Genomic DNA, 13,617 nt, shown 5'->3' with positions numbered 1-13,617 from the left:
TTGACTTGCTGATGGTGTCTGGAAAAAATGTTTCCATTTTAGAAGTGCATGCAAGCCTTGAAGTTTTACACCTTAAGAAATTAGGAGCCTTTTTGGATCAGATCAACAGCTTCCTGTTTCCCACAGTGGCCCAGCAGACACCCTCCCACAAGCAAGGTCAGAGAAGCCATTGCTTCCCCTTCTCATGACCCTCCAAGCGGCTAGTATTCAGAGGTATGGTGCCATGAAACTAGGGGCCTTTCCCCACTCGCTTCCATCCCCCCTGTGCCGCGCGCTGCTCTCAGGCTGCTCTCAGGCTACTTGTATGTCCTCACCTACCCCGCCGCTACTAAAAGTGCTGGGTCAGCTAAAAGGCTGCCGCTCAGAAAGAGCTGGCCTGGGATGCCGCAAGCAAGGCTGAGGGGTGCGACAGCAGCAGCTTCGGGGCGGCTGCGTTGTCGCCGCCCCTCTCAGTGGGGATCGCTATAGGATCCCCCGCGCTACTCTCCTCGAGTAGCGCGGGGCTTAAGGAAAGTGGGGAAAGGGCCTAGCTTGGTTATTTCAGATTCTGGACTTAATAGTCTTATAGGGACACATGCAGGATCCAGCCACTAATTTGACTGAAATGTTGCAGCCTATAATCCTATGCACTTATTCGGGAGCAAGTCCAGTTGAATTCAGGGGAACTTGGAATCTTCGTGCTCAGGACTGTAGTAACTGGATTGGAAACTATGAACACAAGATGGTTCAAGATGGAGATCTGAGGCTCCTTCCGAACATGCAGAATAATGCGCTTTTAATCCACTTTCACAATTGTTTGCAAGTGGATTTTGCTGTTCTGCACAGCTGCAAAGTGTATTGAAAGTGGACTGAAAGTGCATTATTCTGTATGTGCGGAAGGGGCCTGAGTGACACGATAAGAAATATATTTGCTGTTTGTAAACGAATGCTTCTTTAGATCAGGCCCCCCCCCCCCCCCCCCGTTGTAGTGCCATTGGGCACCATGGCAATGAATGAGACCTTTACTGGTGTCCACCAGGTGTTCTTAGAATATGGACTGGGCCAAGTGGAGCTTTTGCTCAACAGGGCTTCTGATCAGCCATGGGAATCTGATTGGCTGTGCAGATATTTTAAAAGTTGTTTCAGCATCAGCTGCTCTCACAGCAGAAAATCACTTCACTACTGTGTGTATGCAAGAAAAATCATTACCCAATGTCTGTTTAAAAGGTCACCCTGCTAAATAGAACTTGTGTTTGAAATATTAAAGAGCTGCTAATAGAATTATGCATAACTTCACTCATGCTATTTTGTGGTTGGCTTCACCATTTTATGGTTGACGCCATCTCCTGCAAAAGCCCTATTTTCATAGAATCATAGATTCATAGAGTTGGAAAGGACCACAAGTGCCATCAAGTCCAACCCTCTGTCATACAGGAAGAAACAATCAAAGCAATCCTGACAGATGGCTTTTTAGCCTCTGTTTAAAAACTTCCAAAGAAGGAGACTCCACCACTCTCCAAGGCAGTGTATTCCATTGTCAAACATCTCTTACTGTCAGGAAGTTCTTCCTAATGTTTCAATGGAATCTCTTTTCCTGTACCTTGAATCCATTACTCCTTGTCCTAGTCTCTGGAGCAGCAGAAAACAAGCTTGCTCCCTCACCAGCATGACATCTCTTCAAGTATTTAATCGTGACTATCATGTAACTCCTTCTGTTCTCCAGACGAAACATACCCAGCTCCCTTAGTCTCTCTTGTAGGGCATGGATTCCAGACCTTTTACCATTTTGGCTACCCTCCTCTGGTCCCGTTCCAGCTTGTCAATATCCTTCTTGAATTGCAGTGCCCAGAACTGGACACAGTATTCCAGGTGAGGTCTGTCTAATGCAGAATTAAGAGGTACTATTATATCCCTTGATCTGGACCCTCCTATTGATGCACCCCAGAATTGCATTGGCTACCTTGGCTGCCACATTACACTGCTGACTCATGTTTAATTTGTGCTCTACTAAGACTCCCAGATCCCTTTCACATGCACTGTTGTCAAGCCAGGTGTCACCCATCCCATATCTGTGCATTTCATTTTTTTCTGACTAAATGTAGAATCTTATATTTATCTCTGTTGAAATTAATTTTTTTAGTTTTGGCCCAGCTCTCTAATCTGTCTAGATCATTTTGAATCCTGCCCGTGTCCTCCAGGATATTAGCTACCCCTCCTAATCATCTGCAGATTTGATTAACATGCCCTCTATTTCATTATCCAAGTCATTGATAAAATTATTGAATAGCACTGGGCCCAGGATGGAACCCTGTGGCACTCCACTACTCACTTTTCTTCTAAACAGACTCCAAATTCCTAAGAGGAAAAGAAAGAGATTGTAGGATTTCAGGGAGACACTGGGTAAAGAGAAATTAAGAGCATTCCTCTTAAGAGTGCTACTTCCCAGTAGCATTCAAGGTGGAATAAACAACCAATGTGTAAATGACCCAGGTTGGTGTAATGTGCCTACCAACCAAACCCTGGAATTCAAGAAATGTTCCACTTAGTCCTGACACTGGTTCATACATGACCTGGATCAAGGAGTTAGAATCGGACTTTCAAAAGCTGGTCAATTGGTATTCTTTTCCTATGTTGTGTTGGTGCATTTGGAATGCTATTGCAATATGACCTGGTTAGGGGATAGAAGAGTCTTCTAACTTCCACTGACAGCTGTGGTCATAGTAAACAAAATGTTGGAGAGCAGGCTGTCTCCATTAAACTTTGCCCTAGCGCATAGGTGTCAAACTCGTGGCCCTCCAGATGTTATGGACTACAGTTCCCATCATCCCCTGCCAGTACCATGCTGGCAGGGGATGGTGGGAACTGTAGTCCACTGTAACATCTGGAGGGCCACCAGTTTGACACTTGTGCCTAGCATGTGGAAGACTGGGCTGGGATGAAGTTCACCTCTTTTCTTTTTCGGTTCTTTCTGGGAACATGCATGCTGAAGAGGCATGCTGCCCTGGCAAGAAAAGAGGAGAATTATTATTGACATCATTTTTCACACTCCTGGGCTGTGCGGCCCTGAAGAGGTTACAGCCAAATATCATTTTCTTGTTAGTGCAAGCTGGGTCACTGCTACCTCAGCTTTACGAATGGAGAAGGGCTGAGAGAAAAAAAGATGTGTTGATTATTTGTCTGAGAACTAAGTAGTGGTTATCTTTCTACACTTAATGACTGGTAGCGGAACGTGTGACCTGATCACATGGAAAAGCACTGCAAATGAGGTAATACCTACATATACTCATTCTTGTCGATCCCCTGAGCTTTAGCACCACCCGGGCTGCTCCTTCCCAGCGTATGAGGAACTCTTTCTCTGGCATCAGACAGGGTGTCTGGGTGCAGTTACACTTCAGCGGCTGTTTCCCAGGGCTAACAGGACCTGAGTCAGGCCGTACCTACTTGGGAGCATCCTCCCTGGCCATCCAGACCCTCACCCTTTTTATTCCCTTCCCCCAATCTGGGCTCCACCTCAGGCCCTTCTCTCTGGCTCTTCCCTCAGAGCCTTTTAGGGCCAATAAAAATACAGTTACAAAAGACCAAACATACAAAAATCAACAGCAGCAAGTCCTAATCTAATAAACATGGCCACTAAACATTCCAAACCTAAAAATACTCTCCATCCCCTATGACATTCATCTTTCCAAGTGTGTGTGTGAGGGGGAGGGGTGAGGCAGGAGAGACAGGGAGGGAGGGCCAATATACAAGATGGAAAATATGCATGATGTTCCAAATGGTATCATGACACCAGATGGAATTGGGTGTGGGAGGCCAGCTAAATGAAATGGAAAGTTTGCTCATGGAATAGCCTCCTCTGAAGGCTTGGTGGAACATCTCCGTCTTGTGGAATTGGTGAAGGTCCCGCAGGACCCTGGTGTCAGCTGATAGAGAGATGTGTGGGCCCCTGGCCAAGAAGGGCTTTAAATGTCTTAACCAGCATCTTGAATTAAACTTGGAAACAAATGGGCAGCCCTTGTAGCTGTTTCAAACTGTTCAAAGTATTTTTATAGTGCCTAGGCTCTCCTTCATTGGACTACCACATTCTGGACCAGGCAATTTCTGAGTTGTTTTCAAAGGCAGTGCAACAGAGAGGGATGAAGAGGCCCCTGTGTTTGGAGCTTAAGAATGGTAACAATCAATGCATATTAGAGACATGTAACTACCAAAGAGCAAGAGCAGAAGAAGAGTTTGGATTTATACCCCACCTTTCTCTCCTGTAAGGGGACTCAAGGTGGCTTGCAAGCTCCTTTCTCTTCCTCTCCCCACAACAGACTCCTTGTGAGGTAGGTGAGGCTGAGAGAGTTCCAAAGAACTGTGACTACCCCAGGGTCACCCAGCAGGAATGTAGGAGTACAGAAACACATCTGGTTCACCAGATAAGCCTCCACCGCTCAGGTGGAGGAGTGGAAAATCAAACCCAGTTCTCCAGATTAGAATCTACCTGCTCTTAACTACTACACCACGCTGGAAGATTGAGGGTTGAAACTGAGGCTCCTGTATCTAGATAGGGAATCATTTGCCAAATGTAGCTGTAAAAGGATCATCATCTGCTATACATAATTAAACTAGGGGTTGGGGGAGGGAGGAAGACTCCAGTAATTATTTCTGTCGCTGAGAGGGGTCTTAGAGGAGCATAAAAGCTGAGCAGTGGGGCCCAATAATCCCATGAAAGTGAATGAAAGTCCACAGTCTCTACATACCAAGATGTTAGAGAGTATTATTGTAATAGCCCACTTTGAACTTGAAGATACCGAAATTATAGTTGAAATCACTGCTTACAAAGTAGGCACTCAGAGCCGCTTATTTGGCATGATGTTGCAAGGCCTGTGTCAGAATAAAGAGCTGCTAATTGCAACTTCCTTTCCCTGGGGGATCAATTGTAGGGGCTGGATTTTGCTGTCCTTTGGTTTGTTGAAGCCAAGGCGTGCCCTTGTTGCACTCAGGTACAGTGTTTAATTGAAGAGTTGAGAAAATGGTCTCAGTTACTCCAAAATGGCCAGTTCTGAGATGCCAGAAGCTCAGTTTCATGAGGGCACAAATTCTGGAATCCAGAAGCTGCATCAGGAGGGAGCTGTGGCTGAAACGTAGGGCACCAGCTTGGCATGCACAAGGTCCCAGTTTTAATCCCAAGCATCTTTAGCTAGAAAGATCAAGTAGGGGGTGATGTGGAAGACCTCAGTCTGAGACCATGGAGAGCTGCTGAGCATTTGTGTAGACAGTACTGACCTTGATTGGCCAATGGTCTGATTCGCTATAATACACCTTCATATGTACTTTTTGGATCTTCAGTGATAACAAGAGTTGCTGCTGGTTGAAACCATAAGCTTCTCACTCATGTTATTCAAAAAGGACTTAGGATGGTGGAGAGCAGGCTATGACATTATATTGCTGTTGTGGATGGATAAGGGGATAACCGCCAGGAATTCATAGGGATCTGATGGCATGGCTGTCTTATTCATATAAAAACAATTATAGTGGTTGACCTACCAAACCACATCTTGCAAAAAATCCAGGACTCCAAGTTATACCCTGTGAAAGGGCCGCTGCTTTAAAGTTCATATGAGGAGGACTGGCCATTGAGTCCACTGGGGAAAGTCCTGGTGGTACTCCCCCAGACCTCTCTGATCCCAGATGGGCCAGCATGAGATGCTCATGAGCCATCACTGCTGCAATCTGGGAAATGCTTAGCCAAACATCAGTCTTGAGTGGGACGATTCTATGAAATGAATGTGACTCTTTTGTTTTTAAATTTGTTAAAAATTGCACTTGGCTTCCCTTCCCCCTCCCCTTTCCCCCCTGCAAATCTGTTGATTGTAAAATCTCTTAATTAGCTTGTATTAGCTTTAGCAGGCAGAGTTATGCTCTATGCAGTTTGGAATCTGTTTTAGGAGTGAGGTATCACCAGATTAAAGGTGTCAGAATTGACAAAGCACGTACGGGATGTGTGTGAGAGATCTGGATGAAAAATCTGTGGTGATGGCAAGAAGAATGTTTCACCAAATGTTTCTTTGACTGATGGCAGAAATCTCTCTCAATCTCACCCTCCCCTCCCAGCTTTGCTATTCAGCATTTTTCCCTTTGAAAAATCAGAGATGCCATGAAGAAGATGTAGTTTTTGGCTCAATAATATGGCACTGGGCCACCTATTCAGATCGGTTTATCATCAGTTCCTATTGCTGTTCTAGCTCTGTTCCCCAAGGGATAATTATGAATTTCAATAGCCCAGTGAAATAAACAGTCTTTATCTGGCAATAGAGAAGGAAAAAGGGAGACCTAATCATTATTTTTCTATTTTTAATTGCATCGAGTCCTATTCCTACAGTCTGCAATCAGTCCTTATTCAGGCATTGCCAAAGCTGCTTTAGCAGGAGTGGGGGGAAAGGACTAGCTTTTATCATTTTAGTATTAATACTCTTTAATGGCCTCATAACCAAAAATACTAGGAAAGTACACATCAGCATGACACATTATAGTTGATTCCTCCCATATAAGTGAATAGCTTCCTTTAACATACAGGCAAAGATAAAGGAGCATGTCTGCCATGAGGAAAACACCTGCCCTATACTGCAGACGTTCCTGGTAGCATTTTCTTTTCTGCTCCAGTCTTTGTATCCTCAGGATTGCATCCGCATGTCACAATAAGGTCCAGTTAAGCCAAAATTTGTCCATGAACATGGCTTGTTGGCATGCTTCCACATGCACATTCTTCATGTTCTCTCCCTTCACAGACAGATCGCTTGAATTTTATTTTCTTATCTAGAGATTGACCTTTTTGCACATGTACAGGTTTACCACAGGTTTTTCCAGTGGACAGACTTTGTGTCTTAGAAACATTTTCTGTGAAATCATTCTGCCCCTTTCCCCTTGTGTCTTCAGTTGCATTTACTCCACATGCTACTTCTGAAAAGGTATTATTCCTGATGGTGGTGGGATGTCATCCGTGACACAGAAGAACAATCCTCCTCCCCTTTTCCCTCCCTTTTGTGCAGGTGTTTTATCATTACTGTACATTTTGAGGCAGCAATTCAAAAATGTGCTGTATGGAGAATGTATTGAGGGAGGCAATCTTACAGATACAAAGGTCCCAGATCATTTAGGTTAATACCAAAACCTTGAACCTGATCAGGTACTCTACCTGGAGCCATTGCAGTTGGATACATGCTCCCTGTGGAGTTCCTGTGAGGAACCATTCAGATGCATTCTGAACCAGTTAGAGTTTCCAGAGCAGCCTCAAGGGGAACTCTGCATAAAATAAAATATAGTTTTCCTTACCACAATCTTTATTTGCATCTTTTAATCATGAGTCAAGATTGCAAACCTTGTATCCCTCTTAAGAATTTTTCCATTTTTGATTCTAAAATGCCTTTTTTCCTTAAAAAAAAAAGATTCCCATGTTCAATCCAGTGTCCCCATTCTTTCCTAACATTGTTCATAGGTTTATCCCAAACCATTCTCATCAATTTGGCTTTTTAAAATAATTTTCACTACTTTTACTTGCCATTTTTCAATCTCTGATATATTTGAAGATTTCCAACCACATTTTTGGCCAAATTTGATGTGCAATAGCTCACAGTCATTATTAGAGCAATCCCCAATTACATACAACAATTGCTCCTAGTACTCTTTTCAGTCACCCAGTGGAGGAGGAGAGGGAGGTGAAACTGGCTAAAGGGGAGGTTGGGTCATTACATGAGGCATGTTAGATGGGACAGAGAAATAGACCATTTCAATATGACCACAAGGGAAGCTGGCTGGGAAGCATATTGAAAACAGCTGGGATAATGGATCAAAAAAACATTGTGGTTAAAGTGCTCAGGAAAACAATGGAGGAAAAGTGAGGAGAAAACCCCTCCTACATTTTATCCTCGCAACAACAGCGCAGTGAAATAGCTTAGGCTGAGAGCAATGTTCCATGGCAGAATGGGGACTCATATCTTGGGTTCTAACTGGTCAGTATGGTGTTACTTAGGATTTAGGATTTCTGGTTTGAATTGACCTCCCCTTGATGTACAAATGCAGATGTAAAAGTGAATTGGAGTTTGTTTGCTCCCCACAAACCAGGATTTTGAACTACCAAATCATATTAGTGCACATTGGAGCTTGCTGAGACATCTGAATGTCACCTTCATCTAGTTTGGTCAAACGACAACTAAGCAAATGGATCAGATGTCTGTTTGATGTGGTTTTCTATGTTAGGGGCCTTTGTTTCCTGTTGATGTTTAATGTGCTGTTTTCTCAGTTGTCAGGAGATGCTTAGCTTTTAATTGGTCTTCGAGGAAGCTAGTGATGTTTTAAGGAAGGAGATGTGATGAAGAGTTTCCCAAAAGTAACATTCAAAGTCCTGAAGAGGACATGTGGTGGTAGTGGCTATAAGCCAAGGACTGAGGTTCAGGAAAACCAGTTTTATACAAAGCCTTACATCTCCTACAATAAGAATATCCTAACTCTTCCTCTTATTAGATTGTAACACTGAAATTTACAGTAAAAGTTGACACACCTTCTTCTCGGACTTTCCAGCTATCACATTTCCTTTCTCTTTGTCTTTTCTTTAACTGTCAGCTATTTCCTCCATTCTGACATCCAGCTTTGGATCAAAACAGCTGCTGCCTTTGATTCAGAAATGTCTTTTAACCTTTTGCAGTTGAATCCACACCTCCTTTCAAGCTGAATGTTTTAGATACCAGCAGTGAAGTGTTGAGGGCAATAATTTGCATGTCATTTCTGGAAAATGTAAGAACGTCTCCATCTGTGCATAGATATGGTAGTTGTCTAGTAACGGCAGTGGACAAAGATGGTCTTTCCGGGTATCATTTCATGAGTCCCTCACTCTGAACTATGGACACAAATTTTCCAGTCTTACAAAATACATCCATTTGTGGAAGGTAGCTTCCAGATTCCGGTCTCCTCCTAAGTGGGACAGGTGGGCTGAAGCAAGGTCTGCATTACACAGCAGCTGCTTCCTGCTTGGGCAGGAATACTCAACCAGATTTTCACACACATGAATGATCTTTAAGACACAGCCAAGGTGGATCAATCTAATGTTTAGATATTTGAAGGGATCACTAGTAATCAGATTGATATTTTCCATTGTCACTGTCCTGTTAATGACGTAACACCGGATTTATATACGAATCATATATATAGCTATATGTACATGAAGTTGAATATAAATAATCTTATCATTTTTTCCCTGTTGCATTTGAGATCTACCCCACCTAGAGCATCTTTACATTAAGGGTGTTAAATATCTTTGACGTAGCAGGTTGGTTTTCCTTTCCCCTCCACAGTTGGCCACGGGCAGAGCGAAGGAGACCGTATGGTCGTGTCAGACTTCCATGTGTTTGTCAGAGACAGCTTGCAGCACATTGACCTCATGAAGAAGGATCACCCCGGCCTCCCTGTGTTCCTTCTAGGGCATTCCATGGTAAGCACATGGCACTACCCCCCACCCTGCTTAATGGAATCTTGGCCTCCTGTTGAAAAACAGAGGGCACTCTTTTCACTGCAGCCTTTTCTGACCTGTCCTCCTCCTTCTCTCTCCTTTTTTTTTTTTTTTTTGCAGTTAACAGGGATATTAAAAACAATTATAATTTACATACATGTAATGGAGAGGCAAAACACAGTGTGGAATTAGGACATTTCGATGACTGGGGAGGGGGCGTGTTCTGGTGCTGTGGATGTCTTACAAAAACTGTAATTACCAAGGGCATAATTACAAATTACATTTTCTCAGGTGCTTCCCAGGTATTCCCTGTGGCCTGTTGATCAGGCGTGCGCTACATGTTCCATGCCTGGTATTCAATTCGCAGACATGGAAGGGTCCAACACAGCTCAGTGGCCCAGTACATGGGAAGAGAAGCTTAAGCCTTCCTTCTTTGCTGTTTTCTAGATCTGAAACAGTGCCATGGAGCCTGTTGGTGAAACTTGGATGTACTGATAAGCTAAACACACATTTCCACAGCAGGGCTAATGGCATTTCTCCAAGGCTGTTGCAAATCAGGAAAATGCCAAGAAGAAAAATGCTGTTGTCCCATTTCCCCGCAATACCAATCCAAATTTGGAAAGACAGCCTTCCAAATATTCTATTCCCAAGTCATTTAGCATTTTGCCGTTCAAAACCAATGTACTGAGTCTTGGCCAGAAATATACTGGTAGGAAGTCTAAACCTTTTGATGTGTTCTTTTTCTTGTATCCCTTTCAATATCCTTATACCAAGTCAGTCAGCTGGTCTGTCAGTGTTGATGTTGTCTTCTCTAGCTGGCACTAGCTCTCCAGGGTATCAGGGAGAGTTGTTTCATATGATCTGTTCCAGTATCAGAAACCAGTTGCAGATCCAGAAGAATTTGCAGGGTCACATTCGGCTTGTTTTATTTCCCATCCACCAGAGTGACAGAGACAGTTTCAGTGCCAAAACATGTCTTCAAGTCAAAATGAAACATGTCTAGATTATTCATTTCATCCAGAAAAGTCTGTAACTGAGGGACCACCACTTGGTTGAGCACCCTCTTCAAAAAGGAGGTATTGCAACCGGCCAGTAGTTGATATCATTGTCTATGCCCAAGGATAGCTTCTTCAAGGGATCTAATATCCATCTCTTTTTGTGACTGCCCTTCAACAACCAAGAAGAGCAGGAGTTGAGCAAACAGGTAGAAGGCTTGCCTTTCCGAGCACCCTATTCCCAAACTCACGCTGAGGTCCTGAGTGCGCTATTTTGTTTATCATCCCCACCCTGTACATGTCTAGAAAAAGGACAGATCCACTCATACTATAGAATTATGTTTTCGTTGGTACAAACTTTGTGTTATTTTGGTGAATACATATTTTAGTTTTTTATCACAGAGGAACCCCAGCCCTGATGGTACCTTAATCTGGTTACAGATTCAGTTTCAGAAGAGGATAGATAAGGATTAGTGTTGACAGTATTAAGATAGCTGGTGTCAACCTGGTACTACAAAGGCATGGCATAGTAGCCCAGGACATGAATGTACCCCCAAAGAACCTGCCAGTGGTCGTTTTCGTACAGTACAGTACTCTGCCTTTCCAGTCTTAAGGGCTGACATAGTCCTCAGTGGTGCTTGTCAGACAAGTGCAAATTCTGAGCTATGGCCTGTAAGGCACCTGGTGTACCATGGCAGCAGATTGTCCTTATATTTCCCCTCATAATGTTTGACAATAGGGAGGGTCTGTCCGGAGTCAGAGAGCTAATGACTGGTGCAACATTTGCAGTGAGGCTGTATTAGGAACTTCCTAGTACATGCTTTCACAATAGCATGAGGTCATCCATCAGGTTGTAGCTGTGGAGATTCCATCCACCCAGACACTGCCTTCATCTTTTCTCTGGCAAACTTCCACGCTGTCGGCCATCGCCTTGTCCTACAGCACACTACATGAAAGTGCATTCCTTGTATTTGTTAAATATTCCTGAACTAAAATTGACTTAGGGTGTGATGCCCTATTGATAAGTTGGATTTGAGACAACTGGCATGCCTTTAAAGCACACTTCAAAATACTTTCTGTAGCAATGAGCTGGTTTCTAAATCCTCAGCCAAGTAAAACCCATTCCTCTTGCTTCTGCTGCCACTACATGTAAACAGGATGGTAGCTTTTCAACACTGTGGAAGCTCACCAAGTATTTCCCCTGACAACTAATTGTTCATGATCCTTTTGAAGCATTCCTGGTCACTGATGCCTCAGCCTTGCCAGCTCTTAGCTTTAAACTACACACAAACCGGGCATTATTTAAATAGCAGTCCAAGTTAGAGTTGGCATCTGCTCAATCAAAACATCTTAGTTACCTGACTAGTTAAATATTGCCAAATGAATATTCAAAACATTAATTTATTACAACACAGAGAACTGTACTAATTACACCTGTCTTCTAAGATTCCAGAATCCAGTCCCTCCCAGAATTTTAAGATCACTATGCCTGATCACATGGAGGTTTTACTTCCTACAAAAATATAATAGGCTCTGTGGTAACCAGGATTTCTGGGCACAATCAGCATGCGTTACAGAGCTTTACAGAGTTTCTATCCAGAAAAGCTTACAATCTAAAATTTGACCTAAGGGCAGTTTCTGTTACGCAGCTTGTATGTATTTGTGTCATCCTTTCTCCTGAGTCCTTGTTCAAATGTGCCTGTAGCTATTTGCACATGTAGGAAAAGCTAGGCCCATGTGACTAGGCCTAGATTTCATAACCAATACATGAGGCCACCTGGTTTCTTGAATACACAATTTCAGGCTGTAGGTAGAGACTTGTGGTGCTGAAATTCTTTTCCTTACAAAAAACTTTTGTACATAGAAAAATAGTACACCAGGAGAAGAGTTGGTTTTTATATTCTGCTTTTCTCTACCTTTCGGAGTTCTAGCCTAGTCTGTCTTGAACATTTATGTGAAGGGCAGTGTTTGCGTTTGGAGGGATATTCAGTTACATGAGTTCCCATCTGCAATGTGAAATTGTAAAACTGAAAAACAAGTTAGCAAGCTCATTTGTGGGTTGTGTTGGTTTTACTTTATTTGGGAAAGGCCAGGCAGAAGTTCTCTGGAGAGATGTATAGTGCAGAAGGTACATGCCCTGAAATGAATAGTGTGTCCATATATTCCTTTGACTCCTTCATGGTAGTTATTTATTTACAGTTCACCTTTCGCACTGAGATTAAGTGCAGGGGGAGCAAGAGGCTCTTGATCCTGTTAGTGATTTGTGATTACTTCAGGACACAATAAAAAGTAGGGTGCAGGCATTTTTGACTTCTCAGACTATTTATATAATTGAGCAGCATGTTCCCGATGATGAACCAGAAAAAGTGTAGGACTCAGGGAGATGTAGTCCAGAGGGTGTCATTTCTCATGTACAGAGGGACAACAACTCTCAGACTCGGCTGATAACATTTTTCAAAGCTCTGGGGCCCTTACAGGGCTGTCTTAATCCTTGCCTGAGCCATCTCTTCAGTAGGAGTCCTCACATGGCTGTCCTATGCCTTGCATGAGCCAACTCTCAAGTAAGTCAGCAATGAGCCCAGCACCCACAGCCAGAACTGGCCACCTCATTCCAGAGTGTTTGGGGAGGAGGGGGAAGGCCTCTCTGCAACTGGAACAACTCCAGTTGAAGCTATGAGAGCAGGGCTGTGCGGGGTGAGAGCTCGCCACACTCACCCAGAGCACTCCAGGCAAGCTACCAAGAACTGGGAGTGAAGGGAAGAGAGAGTTGGATAGGGGCAGAAAAACAATGAGTACTGGGGGGGGGGCAGAAAGAGAGAGCAAAGGTTGGTGGCCAAAAAGAGAGAACAAAAGCTGGATGGCAGAAACATAGAGAATAGAGAGTTGGGGTAGTGGGGCAGAAAGAGAGAGCTGGAGTAGCACGGCAGAAAGTTTATTCATTCATTCATTCAACAACTTAGTACCCTTCCCTCCCCAGCCTAAAAACAGAGCGGGGCAGAAAGAGAGAGCTGGGTAGGAGGCCAGAAAGAGAGTTGGGGTAGTGGGGTAAAAATAGAGAACATTAAGAGAAGTATTGGCAGGATGCAGAGTGAGAGGCAGAGAAAAGGGGAAAGAACCGAAGGAAAAAAGGTGGGCATAATGCCCTCTTGAGTCTCCGCTTGC

General features: G+C 43.6%; 1 protein-coding gene across 3 annotated transcripts in view; it reads left to right on the top strand.

Annotated features, from left to right (window-relative positions):
- The window catches only part of MGLL (monoglyceride lipase), a 107,407-nt gene that overhangs the window by 74,104 nt on the left and 19,686 nt on the right, over positions 1–13,617 (top strand). For all 3 annotated transcript variants that reach the window (XM_048491928.1, XM_048491930.1, XM_048491929.1), the window contains exon 4: positions 9,306–9,442. In XM_048491928.1, the coding sequence (XP_048347885.1) occupies positions 9,306–9,442 (137 nt within the window). The remainder of the gene's footprint in view (positions 1–9,305; positions 9,443–13,617) is intronic.

This window comes from Sphaerodactylus townsendi, linkage group LG03, assembly GCF_021028975.2.
Source record: "Sphaerodactylus townsendi isolate TG3544 linkage group LG03, MPM_Stown_v2.3, whole genome shotgun sequence".
Taxonomy (NCBI): domain Eukaryota; kingdom Metazoa; phylum Chordata; class Lepidosauria; order Squamata; family Sphaerodactylidae; genus Sphaerodactylus; species Sphaerodactylus townsendi.
This window is presented reverse-complemented; position numbering and strand designations above follow the sequence as displayed.